General features: G+C 43.1%; 1 protein-coding gene across 3 annotated transcripts; it reads left to right on the forward strand.

Moving 5' to 3' along the window:
- Positions 1-313: 313 nt before the first annotated feature.
- Positions 314-8,156, forward strand: Tmem18 (transmembrane protein 18). Of its 3 annotated transcripts, none has more exons than XM_006989781.4 (5): positions 314-446; positions 1,525-1,645; positions 3,217-3,271; positions 4,859-4,952; positions 5,037-8,156. In XM_006989781.4, exons 1-5 carry the CDS (start codon positions 390-392, stop codon positions 5,130-5,132), a joined length of 423 nt encoding a protein of 140 aa, XP_006989843.1. In that variant the 5' UTR covers positions 314-389; the 3' UTR covers positions 5,133-8,156. The 3 variants fall into 3 exon arrangements, with proteins under 3 accessions (XP_006989843.1, XP_006989844.1, XP_015863567.1); XM_006989782.4 differs by having other exon boundaries at positions 3,220-3,271; XM_016008081.2 differs by having other exon boundaries at positions 324-422.
- The last annotated feature ends 8,250 nt before the right edge of the window (positions 8,157-16,406 follow it).

The raw sequence follows: 16,406 nt of genomic DNA on the forward strand, positions 1-16,406 counted from the left end.
CAACGCCGTTTTCACCCCAGGTCTGTGAGGAGAAAGCTGAGTCCACCCTCGATCTGTAAAGAGTGCACCAATTTGCCAATTCATTCCCGGATTGTGTTGCAAGGGTCCGACCCTAATAAACTGGCCCCAGCCGCTGGCTGAGTCTGTGGAACCAAGCACCCTCAGGAGTTTGGGAGAAACAGAACTAGGGAAGTACTTTCACACTTCTTACAGAACTCCATTAATGTAATAATGAAAGTTGGACCTCTTTAAAAAAAAAAAAAAAAAAAAAACTCTCGCGAGAAGAGCTAAATACCAGGTTCGTACCTGTAGATCTCGCGAGATTAGGCGACTTCCCTGGCTGTGGGAAGCCGCGGACTTCTCCAGGGTTGTTGGTATCCCCCAGCGTGATGCCCTCGCCGTTCTCGGTCAGAGCCTTCCCGGTCAGCATCCCCGCGGTGATCATGGTAACTCGCAGGCTCTGGAGACTGGACGGCGCTGGCGCGTGGTGGGGATTCCCTAGTTCTTGTGTGGACTGCGCAGGCGCGGGCAGGCTGTATCCTGAAGCCGCGCTGTGGCTCCGCTGGATCGGGCAGTGCCCGGGTGCGCAGGCAGTCACCTGGGTCCCCGAAATGTGCCCACCGTGGCTCCGCTGGCTGGAGCAGACCCCGATGCGCACAGGCAGTCACCTGGGTCCCCAACATGTGCCCACCGTGGCTCCGCTGGCTGGAGCAGACCCCGATGCGCACAGACAGTCACCTGGGTCCCCAGTACCGGTGTGCCTATCCTGGTGGGGTCTTGGCAGCGTCAGCCTGCATTGCGTTCTCTAGCAGCCTCTGGGCAGACTCTCAGTGTGCTGCCCTTCTGGTGTGGCACAGAAGACACAGGCGGTACCCGGTTAAGGGCACTGGACTCCAAGCAGTCCTGAAGAGCTTTGGGGCTCCACGCTCCAGAGCTAGTCTTGCCTTGTGGAGCAGTGCCCTTGGGCAAGGGCGTGGGGAAGTGCTAAGAAGGCTGGGCTAGCATCAGGTGGGACCGTCAGAAAGATCTGGGCCCCGGAATATGGACACTGATCATCTGTAAGGCCCCAGAGAACTGATGAAGCGCTACCTACCTTCATGTTGGGATATCTCTCATTCCAGGCCTTGATATGAAGACCTTACCTCAGGCAGCTTCACATGCTCCTAGTACATCCTCTTGAATAGATCAACTTGACTTTACTCAGCTTGTTAGTTTAGATAATAAGCCTTTAGATTTTGCCCAGCTGAAAAAGAATTGTATTCACCAGTCAAAAGAGGCAAGTGGGCGATGGTTTCCATTCTGTGTGCTCAAACTTTAAAATCTTTATATGTGGATGTGTTTGCACTTGAAGCGTTGTTTCCCCTCTCTTGTTCTTCTTTTTCCCACTTGTCTGGGAGGCAAAACTCAAGGGAAGGGACCAGTAATTCCCGTTACCCACAGGAAAGCAGTTTTGCAGACATACCCTCTCCCCACCCTACTCCCCACCCCCAAGTTTCTAACAGTGTACTAACTGTATCCTCACAGGAGACTGACTGGACAGAGCCGTGGCTCCTAGGGCTTGTCACCTTCCACCTGCTGTGCCTCCTTCTCACATGCTTCTCATCACAGAGGTATAAACTACAGATTGGACACTTCCTGTGCTTAGGTGAGTAGGAGAAAACCTTATCCCTGTGCCTTGACTGGGTTTGTTTGTGTTATGTTTTCACAGGGCTCCCAGAGCCTTCCATCTGTATGGAAATCATGAAGTAGTCTTTGGACGTTAAACTTGAAAGGGGTCTTCCTTTTGCTTCAGGATGGCCAGGGAGAATGTGGAACGTCAGATGTACTAAGATTTTGATTCTCTTATGCTGACTCTGACACAGATAATTTCCTGCTTGAGTTCAGTCCTGGATGTCTTTCATGCAGTTGTTTTCTCGCTAGGCTTAGTCCCACACTGCATGCTCTGGAAATTGGACTACAGATTAAGCGACATTCTCTACATAAAATACTATTTCAAGTCAGTTTTAAAGATGGTGGCTTTAGAAATTGTGGAAAGGGATTAGGTTTACAGAATGGAGAAAGATTACACAGAAGCCAGACACACAATGAACATCATGGTACTTGGCCAAATGTGGACAATTAATATATTAGGCCCCTCAGTCAGGTCAAAAGGATACTTAGTAAAATGTCAGTAAGAAAATATCAGTAATATCTGGCTGGCCCAGGCATGAGGTGTGCCCCAAATGCAGACAAGTTGGCAGAGCCCCTAAAATATAGGGTCAAAGATGGGTGGGAAGTTGGATCATAGGCCAGACACCACAGTCTACAGGAGCTAAGTGTTCCAAGGCTGAGTAATTACAAGTATAAATATTTGACTTTTGTGGACAGGGGAAGGAGGAGGAGATTTTAGACTAATTGAATCAGTTGATTGTGCGTGGTAGGACATATGATCCAGTAGCTATCTTAGAAAAATGAGTGAAGTGCTGAGTATTCACATTACAGAAATGGTGTCCCTTCTTCATTTGAAATTCTTTTCCTGAGAAATGTTAGGGTTACATTGGTGAGCAAAATAGGCTTCTAAGTAATGCAACTTCCTTGGGGACACCCACATTCAGTAAATAGCTGTAGATGTATTACAGTTGTGCTGTTACCAGCTGTAATGATCATTTTGATGAGAACTGATCTGAGGGGTGCAGTGGAATATGCCTCGGGGCCTGGTAAGAGTTTCTGCAGGCAGTGTAGAGGCACAGGTATGAGAGACAAGAGGGCTTGAGGAGACTGCCTTGAAAGGTGGAACAATTTTCAAAGAGGGATAACCACAGGCACTCTTAAGAAACTACAGACACTGCTCTGTATGCCTTATATGCTTTATGGCTCATTAAAATCTCAAACAACATAGAAACATCAGATTTACTTCCTTCATTTTCACAAATGCTGAGGCTCTGACACTGAGCTTTCCACCCGGATTTTGGTGGTCCTGCCAGTGCAGAACAGCTTCATCGGATTTTCACTAAGACCCTTGGCATCTTACACATGTGTTGATCTTTTTCTGATTTCCATTAAATGGTCATATTCTATAACATCACACTTTCATAGTTCTTACTACATCAAAGCTAAAATGGAAATTGCATTTCTTGGCAAATTTTTTGTTGTTCTGTTGCTATATATAAAAAAATATTGTTTTATAATGATTGTGATTGGTAATGAAATTCTAATATAATTTCTATCTTTTCTTAGTAGGGTTAGTCTATTGTGCTGAGTATATCAATGAAGTGGCTGCAATGAATTGGAGGTAAAAGTCAGCTTTTCGTGCTCTTGACTGTGTTTTAGAGGTTCCCTCTGCAGTAGTATTGTCATCTGGAACTTTGTAAAGAAAGCATGAAACTTATAGGAAAATTGAGGATGTCAGGAATTGTGGCCACATAAATATTGAAACCCTGTACATATAGGTTTAGGCCTTAAGAAACAAGCAGTTAAATATTTTTGCTGTTGTTAACTGAAGACTAATAATTTTATTTTATTAATAAAAAATAGTCAAGAGAATAGTCAAAAGCTCCTCATTGAAACTAAAACACAAATCCCACTACCACTTTTGGGATAACTCCTTATGGTCAGGGAAACCTTAGAGGCTTACAAAACAGTGAGATATTTTAAGAATGGTGTAACTGTTAAATGTACCACATGAGCTCTTAAGGTGCTGGCCAATAAAGTTATGATCTGTGAGAAAATATTAGGAGTAATATAAAGTAATTTGAGTTTCAGAATTCAAAAGATGGGAGTCCTAGATGTTATTATTAGGGAGTAAGTGGTGCCCGTGAGACCTTTCCCCTGCTCTCTCCCTTTCCTCTTGGAGACAGCCTCCCTATACCTGGACAGTGCCAGAGCCTCCACAGTCATCGCCCTGCTTCCCCAGCCCCAACCCTGGCACCTAAATTGTCTTAACTGAATCTCCTGTCTCAGTGCAGATTACTCCAAACATTCCAATGTGTCCCTAATCACTCAGAGAAAGGTACAGAACTATATTGACGCCCATGGCCTCTGCTGTAGCCCCTCCTGCTGACCCCACAGCCACCTCAAATTTGTGTTGATCCCTTCTCCAGGTCAGAGACTGATCTTGACCTCTCCCCGCCCATAAGATTCCCATGTTCCCTGCTTTGTTTTGATAAGTCAGACTATCATTCTATATGAACTACTTCTTCTCTCCAGAAGGTAGATGTTCTTTAAGAGTGAATCTGTAACCCATAGCTCATGTAACAGGTTTTGCAGTCACTGTTACTGAGTCAATGAAAACAGCTATCTAGTATATTTCCACATTACCAAGAAAGAAATCCCCATAGACAGCCGCTACTTAGCCGGGCGGTGGTGGCGCACACCTTTAATCCCAGCACTCAGGAGGCAGAGCCAGGCGGATCTCTGTGAGTTCGAGGCCAGCCTGGGCTACCAAGTGAGCTCCAGGAAAGGCGTAAAGCTATGCAGAGAAACCCTGTCTCGAAAAACCAAAAAAAAAAAAAAAAAAAAAAAAAACCAAACAGACAGCCGCTACCTTCTGCTGCCTGGCTCTTTACCCTTGTGCAAGGTGGAATCATGCAGCCTTCAAGTCTCCTACACAGAAAAGCAGTTCTTTACTGAGATGGCTGGGAGCAGGAAGTACTAGCTAGACACAGTACTTTCTTAAGTAGCTGTAGCAGGAATGCAGCTCTTACTCTATAATTTATGAGAAACAGACCTGTTTCTGTGCAGTTTTGAGAGTTTAAGTCATTGTGTTACATACAATTGATGCAAATTCTTCAGTGAACCCAGACTCTTAGCTGCTGTTCTTCTGTCACCTCCCAGGACTGAAAGTCCAATAATTATTTTTGTTTGTTTGTTTCTAAAACAGATTGTTTGCAAAATATCAGTATTTTGATTCCCGGGGGATGTTCATATCTATCGTGTTCTCAGCACCATTGCTGTTCAATGCTATGGTCATTGTGGTATGTATGGTACAGATTTTTTATGTCCTGGGTTTCTTCAGTCATAAGCTTTCCAGTTTTAATCATGACTTCAAATGATTTTAGATTATGTGGATACAGAAGACTTTGAATGTGATGTCTGACCTAAAGAGCTTGCAAGCAAAGAGAAAGGAAAGGAAAAGGAGAAGAAAAGAAGAATAATGCCTCGCTGTTGCTGTGGACCTTGTTTTTCCTCCAACTTGGTTGTTTCCAGCTGTAAGCTGCACATGGCCCAGATGTCCTCTGTCACCTGACTCATGGTTTGGAAAATGGTTCTTATATTTTACACCCACAAAGATAGAGGCCTCACTAAAGCTGTTTCTTAAAAGAGCTAACAATGTCACCTGGATGTATGTTGAATGTGGACCAACATTTGCATGGTGAGAGCTTTCTGGTTCAGCCACAGGAAGAAACTTGCATAGCTTGTCACAGTTTGCTGGTAGACCTCATTATATAACTAGAGTTCACTCAGTTTTGAGTGTGGAAACAGAAATAAACAGCGCCATCCTGCTGTGGCACCACTACCTACTCACTCTCCTGTTTCTACCCTGTAGTGGTTGCTCTCAGTTAAGAGTTATTTTGAAACCAGGCAGTTTCAAACTTCCTTTAATCCCAGCACTCAGCAGGCAGAGCCAGGTGGATCTCTTGTGAGTTCCAGGCCATCCTGGGCTACAGAGTGAGTTCCAGGAGAGGCACAAAGCTACACAGAGAAACCCTGCCTCAAAAAACCAAAGAGAGAGGGGGAGGAGTTATTTTCTTCCCCCAGAGACTTTGATGACATTTGTCACCACAGATGGGCATGGTACTTGTGTCTGTTGGGTAGAGACTAGGATGCTGAAATCCTACAGGGCACAGGACAGCCCCATCGTGGAATATTGTTCTGTATATAATGTCAGCAGTACCCAGGCTGAGGGAACTGTGGGACAGGTTTGGAAAAGAATGCAGTATATCAGTTCCCATGAAGCTAAGCCTCTAAAGAATGGAGTTGGGACTATGCCACTGAAAATGTTTTGTTTAAAAATACTAATCTAGAATGGGAGTTGTAAAGTCAAGACTCCATGGAAAATAGTATGTCAAATGAACCGTTTGGTTTTGTTTTTTCTGGGTATAAAATTATAAATACTTGCATACTCGGTGAATGACTTAGTTGTTTCTACACAGACTGTGACAAGTACAGACCAGTTCTTCCTGAGTGTCACACGCTGGGGTTTGTCGAGCACAGAGAAGGGCAGATAGCTTCTCTTCTATTTTGTCAGATATCCTTAGTGTTTATGGAATCTGGAGCAATAAATCCCCAGAAATTGCAAATGACTGGAGACCCAGAAACAGTATTTAATACTGGGAATTCTGTAGACTCTTAGCTTTAGTTAAAAGAAATAATTTGTGAATTATTTTCTTTATTTAATAGGAATTTTTTCCTTCCTAAGTGAAACATTCTTCAAAGTTCTAAAATAAAAATCTAGATAAAAGTGTTTAAAAGGTTAAAAGTAGACAGTTCAATAGATTACAGTTATGTTCTTAAATTCAGATACTCAGTTTTAAATGTTTATGAACTCTTAGTAGAAATCCTACTGACTGAATTATGAATCTGATAATCCTAAGGTGTGAGCTTGTGGCTCCTTCATAAAGCCACTGCAACACTTAACCTGAATTGTGTTCTCAATTTCTTGATTTGTTCCACTTTTACATTGAACAAAAGTACCAAAGGAAATAGCATAGTATAGTAAGTCAGTTTTTAAATTTAAAATCACACTGTTAAGTCATGGACATTGCATCTAAGGGTATATCTAATTATGTGATTCTGAAAATTACTGGTTCAGGTTGTTCAATCGTTTTTATGGTTACAAAGGTATTCACAATAACATTGATTAGTTTCACAGAAAATAAGAACAAATTGGTCAATTATATTTGGCTAGATAAATCTGAAGCAGGAGAGTGTCAAGTAGGTCTAGAACTCACCAACCAGATCTGTTCCCCTTGGCCTTTGTGTTCAAAGCTTGTGCAAAATGGGTCAGAGAGGGGTTGAGCTGCCTGAGTTCTGGCTTTGTCCAGGGCAGCTTCATGGGTGTTGAAGAGACAGAGAGGAACTAGGGCACTTGTGGATTCTGTGCATTTTAAGACAACACTGTTACCAATCACACATTGTTTGGACTGCCTGTATTTGGAACCATCCAGCTTAATCTATTTTCCTCCGATAAAATAGTACAAAGGTATTGTTTACTTCACCATGTGTTGATATTAATACCTCAGACTTTATATAACTATGACCTTGACTTTTAGGCTTTTGTGCCTTGTCTCTGTATATGTGGTTGTGGATGCACATGTGCTTAACTTTTTTTAAAAAAAGGAATATTTTGGGTCGGAGAGATGGCTCAGTAAGTACTTCCCTTTTAAGCATGAAGACCTAAGTTTTAACTCACTTAAAATTTGTGCACAAATTATAATCCCAGTACTGGAGATGTAGAAATAGACAGATGTCTAGAGTTTCCTAACCAGCCAGCCTACTTGGCTAGCTCTAGACCAGAGAGACTGTCTCAAAAATGAGATGGGAACTTACAGGATAGCTCAGTGAGTAGAGGTGGTTGCTGCCAAGCAGTACAGTCCAAGTTCAGTTCCTGGAAAACCCACTTGCTGAAAGGAAAGAACCAACTCCTATAAGATGTCCTCTGACTGTGTGTGTATACACACACACACACACACACACACACACACACACACACACACACAAAGTAGATGTTTAAAAAAACATATTAGGCATTCCTGAGGAGCAACACCTGAGGTGGTCCTCTGGCTTTCACACATGTATGTGTGCATACTGGTACACACATAACACATAAACAAATGTTTTGTATTTTGTGAAACTCACACTCAGAGGCTAAAATTATATTTTGAGGAATTGTCGTAATATTGTCCTTATATTAAGGAAAACCCTGCAAGCCAGAATTATGAACAAGCAATTGGGTTTGTCAGTGCAGCTCTGAGGATTTTACAGATTTGACCAGTGCTGTGTTCACACTTCTGTACTGCAAGGTTCTCAGGTAATCTGAGAGACATAAGGAAACATTCTTTTACAGAGTAGTTACGAAAAGCAAAGGCCTGTGATAACCATTTTACACATTCTACCCATTAAACCTTATGTTTGTTGATTACTGTGCATTACTATACAATAAAATCTGTTTGATAATATACAGTGTGCTTTCACTGGTGCACGTGCGTGCGTGCGTGCGTGCGTGCGTGCATGCATGCGTGTTGAATCTAACCTTGAGCCAGGTTTCTCTGTAGGGCTGGTTTCTTGGTCTCTGCCTGTGGTCCTCATGCTACTGGAAATGCAATGATGTCAGCATCAGTAGAAGAAAGTCAGTATGGAGATGTGTAAATAAAACTATATGTGGGTCTGTTATTAACATCCTATGAGAAATGCAGTGGCGAGGGACTGTGATCCTCTTCTCTTTTCACAACACATCCCTGTGGACATGAAGTGTTCATAGGCCTGCTAAGATTCAGAACAAAGCTTCAACATTCTTCAGCAAATATTGGAGTCTGGCACACAACTGACTCCATTCCTGAGGGCCAAAACTGATGACTTTCCTTGGGTAAGGACACTCACAGAGGAGCCTCCTGGGTACCTTAAGTGGAGTGTTGGGTGATGTGACATTCTGCCAACCAGCCTATGCTTTATGAATATTTACTGGGGTCAGCTGTGGTCAGGGGGTACCTGTCCCACATCCACTGATTCATATGGCAGATAAGGAATGGGCATCTAAGTGCCAGAGACTGTCAAAGTGGATATTATGAACCAGTCATTGGAGACAGTATTTTCAGATAGTCAAGTTTATGTAGTCATTCTTTGGTACCCACAAGGAACTGAGTCCAGAATCCCTTTCAGATTCCAAAATCCTCAAGTGCCTAAGTCTCTACCTAAAATGGTATAACATCTGCACAGAACTCACACACATACCCATATAGTTTAATCTTTACATCACTTAAAATATCCAATACAATAAAAAACACTATGCAAGTCATTGCTATACTTTTTCAGGAATGATAATTTTTAGAAGTAGACATTCGTGTTCATCATAGATGTAGTTTTCCCCTTGAACATTTTCTGTCCAAAGTTGCAGGAATCCAAGCACATGGAAGCCAAGTTGAGTACTGGAAGTGCTCTGGAGAGAGCAAGTGGTACAGGAGGCTCTTAGCAGTATATTGTGTTTTAAGCAGTTCCTGAAGAGAGAAAATGGTGGGACCATATAGGGTTGGGACAAGGTTCAGGCAGCCTATGTGAAGCCAATTTCCAAACCTAGGGACCCCAAGTCCCTGAAACCTGGAAAGACTGGCAAACCTGACTGACATGGATGCCCATGACAGGGCTGTTTAGGACAAAAGCAGGGCCTGTGTTGTAGCCTGCGTTCAGGCTGTTCTGGCTTGTGCAGACTGAGAAGAAAAAGGAAAAAAGTCATGAGGTAGTTGCCAGGGACTTAAAACCACAGATATGGTGTTGCTTCTGATGCAGACATGAATGGGGTAGTAGGGTTCTACGTGTTCTGGAAAAAGATCAAGTGTTTCTTGGTGGACAATAAGAGCATGAAGCAGATGTGGAAGAGCATAGGTTGGTGGGAGGGACCAGTGAGGCTGCTAGAGACTAGCAGAAAAGGTATCCAGGGCCAGACCTGAAGGTAAGACATGCTGCTGCTCAGAGGAAAGGGGGTTGGTAGTCCTTGATTAAGCAATGCCTCAGCCATATGGCCTTGGCTGGAGCCTGTTCCGTAGATGTAGGGCTAGAATTGTCACCAATGAGACATCTTGTCCAGCAGACTGTTGCTGCCTTATTCCTCTGCAGATTTTCCCCCCTTTTTCATGATCTATAGTTTCATTGTGATACATCTAGATTTGTCTGTATTTGTCTTGTATAGTTAGTTCTCAAGGTATCAATTTTGGAAATTAGAGCTTTATATATATAATTATCCATTTAGAAATATATAAAATGTACCAGAAGCTGAACTCCAAGTTGCAGGCAGACAAGTGCGTTCTCTCTCATAGGTGAAGAAGCTTCTGTAAAACTGGTGTCTAGCATGGTCACTGACTTCAGAGCTCACACTTTGTCCACCTGCAGTATGCCACCTGCCTGTGTTGTGTTTCAGAAGTTCCTGTAAGCTGCAAGTAAAACAGCAGTGTAGTTGGAAGTTTTCCTGTGTCCCAGCTGGCTGGCAGTCAGGACACATCTCTCCCACTCACATCCCCCAAGTAAACACACAGAGGCTTATATTAATTATAACTGCTTGGCCATTAGCTCAGGCTTATTACTGACTAACTCTTACGCTTAAATTAACCCATAATTCTTATCTATGTTTAGCCACATGGCTTGATACCTTTTCTCAGTTCTGCCTTGTCATCTTGCTTCCTCTGTGGCTGGCTGGTGACTCCTGACTCAGCCTTCCTCTTCCCAGAATTCTCTATGTCTGCTTACCCCACCTATACTTCCTGCCTGGCTACTGGCCAATCAGCATTTTATTTATCAACCAATCAGAGCAAAACACATTCACAGCATATGGAACGGCATTACACACAGCCCTGTGTATATTGATTCCAGTGTCTGTCGATATATTGATTTTCTGTTTTTTAATAATTTCTTTTTGTTTCTAAAACTAGTGCTAACTCCATGTAAATGGGGTTCTAAAAAAGCAGAATGTCTTAGTTTGGATTCTATTGGTGTGATAAAACACCATAACCAAAAGCAGCATGGGGGAGAAAGTGTTTATTTCATCTTACTCTTCCACATCACAGTCCTACATTCAAGAACGTCAGGGCAGGAAATCAGGAACCTAGAGTCAGACACTGAAGCAGAAGCCCAGGAGGAGTGTTGCTCACTGGCTTGTTCCTTCCAGCTTGCTCAACCTTGTTTCTTATACAAATCAGGACAGCCTTCCCAGGGATGGCACTGCTTGCAGTGGACTGGGCCCTCCCACATCTATCATCAATCAAGAAATGTCCCAGAGGCTTGCCCCACAGGCCAATCTGGTAGGGAACATTTTCTCAGGAGAGGTTCCTTCTTCCCAGATAACTAGCTGTGTCAAGGTGATAAAATACCAACCAGGACATAAGACCAAAGGAAATCTATGCCTATAGGCTTTGTTTCCTTGATACTCTCTGTCAGGCACGTTTGAATCACTGGCTCCTGCATCTTGCTTGTGGGTTGTGTCTCCTGTGGCCCTCTGCTGACCTTCTGCAGATACCACTACTAAGTTGTAGCTCCTGTGATGGGTTTGGACCTCCTGTTTTAGGAAACCAGGCAACATTGCTTATATGTCTTTAGCAACAGAAATGAATTATGGTGCCTTCTGTGATGGGAGGCAGCTGATCTGTGTATGTATCTGTCCATTTCATGTGGAGTAATCTCCGAGTCTGCCTCGGGATATCTAGTGCTCTTGACTCCACACTGCCCCATCTGCTTGGAATTTTTGCTTGCTATTTCCACTTTTCACCCAAGCTGACCTGTGCTGTGTTATTTTGAAACATCCAGGACAGGTGGCCGTGGTCACCATCATCTTTCTCTGGAAGCCTATCTTCTGTCATGTAGCTTTTCAGTCACTTCATCATTATAATACTTCTGTTATATAACCTGATTGTCAAATACTTCATAGTGACCAAACCAGGTAAGGCCAACCCTGCTTGGCCATTTTCTGCTGTGAAGTTGCAGTTATGTACTGATTGCAAATATAAATGATACAGATACTTGTCACCTTCAAGAACTGCCTTACCTTTCTCTTATTAGCTGGGGATAAATCCTGATTTTCTTTCTTGTGGGCTCATTTGCGAAGAACTATATGTTTGTCCATGTAGTCACTCAGGCTAGTCATCTGATCTTTTAGATCTTCTCCATAAGTTTCAGATATGATGATTACAAAGTCAAAAGAAATTTCAGGCAATGTATTCTGATAACATAAAATTTTATCCAAGGATATGTCAAGACATTTAGTACACAGAATTGTTTTACTTTTGAAGCAGGCCAAATAAATGCCTTGATGGTATCTTGTCGTTCTTCAAGTGTGACTCTCAGACTTAACTGATTCTCCCTTGTTTTAAATTGATAGTCCTCTAGTTGGATGCATGTTTTCCATAGGCCTGCAGTTGTGTGCAACGGTGGGTGACTTGGGAGTCATTTGTTCCATAGAGGTCCCTGTTTCTTAGACTGATAAAACAAAAATGTCAAGTGCTGAGTAGAGCCTCTGGTTCTGCTCTATTACTTACTTTTCACTTAACCTCCAGAGGGCGCCAAAGCTCCATGTCACCTACCATCAGACACTTGGCAGCCCAAGTTCTAGTTACTGAAGAAAACATTCAAAAAGATGACCTAATACTTTTTGGTTGAGGAATATCTTCCAGAGCTAAAGGAACTGGACAAAGAAAGGTGATTTGTTTTTTTTACATTTGAACCGGATTAACAAGAACATTACATAGCATAATATGTTGTGCATGTGTATACAATGTGTACAAAGCACACAAATTGACTTTTTCATTTCATTATCAAACAGTGATCTTAAAATAGTTTTATAAAGAAAAGAAATGAGAGTAAACATGAAAGAGATGATGCCATTTCTTAGTACATGATCTCATATGACATTGAAATGAGTGGAGGTGGTTGCTCTGCACCTGCTTTGCTTGGCATTGAGGTCCTGGCATTGTACAGGAGGAAGATATGCCTTGCATGAAAGAGCTTCTGCCTCAGGAATTCTGAGCAAAGCATGTAAGATGGACATTGAAGGAAGATAAGACTCCTGGAAGCTTTCGCTTCAGGCAGATATTCAGGCTACTGGGAACATCCCTGGTCCTTCAATAAACACGCACTGAGGACTCAGGAGCCTGCTCAGGATTACTCTGTCCTTGTGTCGCATATTTCCTGCACATTGTGCCTTCAGTGCACAGTGAGCACCGGTGCTGTTCAGCATTAGTTCTTCACAGTCACATTTGAACAGCTTCAGAGAGCCAGGTACAGACCATCCTTATCCTCAAATGCTTAGACCTGCCATTCCTAGACTTTAGGGTTGGGTCAATTCCTGGAAGTGATGTGGCCTGGGGAACAAGGAACTTGGGCTGGAGCAAATAGAAAGCCTTGTAGAGGGACCCGCTCTTGGAAGCCAATTACTGAGGCCACTGTGGGGATGCAATGGAAGGTGACAACAGCAAGAAGGGAAGCAGGGAGAGCAAGAGCAGAAGAGGCAGAGAAAGCAAGTTCCAGGTCTAGCTGGCCAAAGGAAATGGGGGATGCACTAGAAGGCAGAAAGACAGATTGCTGCCAACAGAGGGCAACAGCTCAATTATTAGCACAACCAATATTCATGTTTACATCTATATTCCATTTAACTTTTTGCAATAATTCTACAAAACAGATACTTTGATTATCTGTAATGTAAAAAAAATAATTAAAAAGGGAAACACAGAAAGAGAAGTGGTTTTCATGCTCAACCCTACCATGCTGGAGGAGAGAGCCTATGGGTCTGCATCTCTAGAGCTCTTTGCACAGATCCTGCTAGCCTTGTCAGAGTCTGAGTTACCTTGTTTAGTATCCCTGTTACCTTGGTGCCTGTGGCAAAGACTGAGGTCTACCCATTGAGCCACAGCCAGTCCTTCTTTCTTCCTCAATTTTAACAGCCCCGAGTCTGGCTAGAAGCCAAACTCTCACTGGATTCCTCTAGCCCCAGCTTCTCCTGTCTGTATGTGTGTAAGACCCAGTCCACATCCTGGTGCCTTCTTATAGTCAAAGTTATTTTTCCATAGTCAGTTGGACCTCAGCTTTGGGCTAAACAGAACAGTCTAGAATCAGTTGTGCTAGTAAGGCAGATGCTGAGAAGCTATAGACCTACAGGATGGACCAATATGGGATCCTTCTTCCTTCCAGGAAAGGTTGAGGTCTACAGAGGAGAAAGGATGAAGTAACAAAAATAGATCGGCCAAACTACAAGCTTAGTCAGAAGAAAGCTTATATTTGACTGAGAGAGAAAGGGAAAGGGAGGAGATAAGAAAAGGAGGATGGTAGAGTAGAATCAAGTACAAGGTTACCCACTGTAGGTGACCTCCAGACATCTGGAGGGAACACTGGTTCACCCAACACTTTTTCTGAACTTGGTGTGGCACAATGGATTCTTTATTAACCTCTAAGGTTAATGTTTAAGTTCATACATCAAAGTATGACTCACTTTCTGGAGATGTCATTTTCCTTTAGTCCCTTGACTATCTGATGTGAACTACAACTGGAAGGCAAATGACAAATGGAGTCTCATCTCTGTAGACTTGAAGTCCAGTCTTGTGTGCTTCAGAGAGCAGGATGCACCTGGGAGTTGCTAGGTGTCAGCTATGGTATTCCTTTAAAGTATGGTACAAGCTTGAGCTAAGTCATGATTTAGGGGAAACTGCTAGGAGCTCTGGAGAACAACACAGCACAAGGAAGTGAAAGCCAGCAAATGAGAGAAACAGGTTTGTTGTCTGAGTCTCCCCTGGGGTCCCACATGTCGAAGATATTCAGGGTTCATTGTAGTGGCAGATTAATGACAAAAACTAAAGGAAAAATATGTATGATTTGAATTTTCCTCGAGATTCATCTTCATATAAATATAAAGAAAGTGAACATTGCCTCTTCTGTTTTAGTAACAACAACTATACTAAGAGATGATAACAGAGGAAGTTAGTTTGTATGTAAATCAGACTGCAAGCTCAAGAGAGAATCTATTCCCCTGGAGTGTTGCCAAAGTTCAGCAACAGCAACAGTCTTGAGTATTAATGTTAATTTCTTTGAAGTTTATGGAGGTCACTAAGTTAATGAATCTTTCCCCTCTGTGTTGGGTTTTTTGTTGATTCTCCTACAGCTGGTGTAACTAGAGTTTTCCTGCCTTGCCCACAGTCAGGACAAATCTTTGTCACCCACCAACCCACAGCCACTCAGACCCAACCAAGTAAACACAGAGACTTATATTGCTTACAAACTGTATGGCCGTGGCAGGCTTCTTGCTAACTGTTCTTACAGCTTAAATTAATCCATTTCCATAAATCTATACCTTGCCACGTGGCTCATGGCTTACCGGCATCTTCACATGCTGCTTGTCATGGCAGCGGCTGGCAGTGACTCCTTCTGCCTTCCTGTTCTTTCTTTTCTCCTCTCTGTTAGTCCCGCCTATACTTCCTGCCTGGCCACTGGCCAATCAGTGTTTTATTTATTGACCAATCAGAGTAATTTGCCATACAGACCATCCCACAGCAAGCTGGCCCTTTCAGATCTCTGGAAAGCCCTGTGCTCACTTGTCTGAGGCTGGTCAGGACAGCACAGGCTCCCATTCAAAGATAGCCTTCCTCACTGCTACTGTGTAACACACAAGGCCGGCCTCAGTGGGTGTGAACAATATACTCTAAGCTTCTCATGGACTTGCAGTTTTGTCAACATCTTGGCTTTTTCAAATACTCTAAAGCTGATGGCAGCAGGGAATCCAGGCTCTCCACTGCTCATTCCCAGAATGGGGTGAGGGATGTTAGCACTGACCATCATAAGGGAGAGCTGGGCCAGGAGCAGATCTCCCTTCACAACATGGAGTCTAAATTCCAAGAATGAACCATCCCAAAGGACAAGTACATCAATGTGTCCACACTGCTCCTAAGCCCTAGAAGACCAAATCCCATTATCTATCCAGTGGTGTCACTGACACCTTTTGCCCACTCAGAGCTGCCTGTCCACCCTTCTAAAACTGAAGCCCCAAGCTGTCAGTCATTCTTAGACTCTATGAAGCAGTGCCCCCTTATAACCTTGGGTGGGACAGTCAGGTCTGTCTATTGGAGTCTGACCTCTCTGACCTACACAGCAAACATATCCTCTCTCTGAAGCTCAGTGACAAGTTTGGCCTCTGCTCAGGCAGACCTCTTCAGAGGTTAGGGAGTCCGCAGACTAGTGCAAAGCATATTTTGGTGTGTATTCATCTTGTGAGAAAACAGTGTACTGTGTTTTATTAAACTTTTACCACATTTTGATTTTTCTTTTCATAAAATAACATCCATAGGTTGGCCAAAAGAAAAAATCTGGACATATTGCTACTTAAGGACCAGTGCACTAGGTCCACACCTGAGGGAAGGGAGCTCGGGGGGGGGGGGTGTCTTTGTGTGTACAGTCCCTGATGTCTGACCCACAGACTTCTACATTCCATTCTGCTTCCTGAATTAAGACTAATGGTTACAGCTGTTCCCTTACTGTTTTAAGTCCCTACTATAAAACTAAAACAAAAAAAAAAAAAACATTGAAAGGTGGAGACGGCAGTGGAGAGGATATGGATAGGGTCTGAGCTCCAATCTGTACTTGCTCACTGTGAAGACAGTCAAGGCTGTCCCAGTAACCTCAGCCAGGGCCACAGTCTTTGCTGCAGAGAAATATTAAAAATTGCTTTGCAAGAAAAGTTGGATAAG

The sequence above is a fragment of the Peromyscus maniculatus genome, chromosome 22, assembly GCF_049852395.1.
Source record: "Peromyscus maniculatus bairdii isolate BWxNUB_F1_BW_parent chromosome 22, HU_Pman_BW_mat_3.1, whole genome shotgun sequence".
Lineage (NCBI taxonomy): Eukaryota > Metazoa > Chordata > Mammalia > Rodentia > Cricetidae > Peromyscus > Peromyscus maniculatus.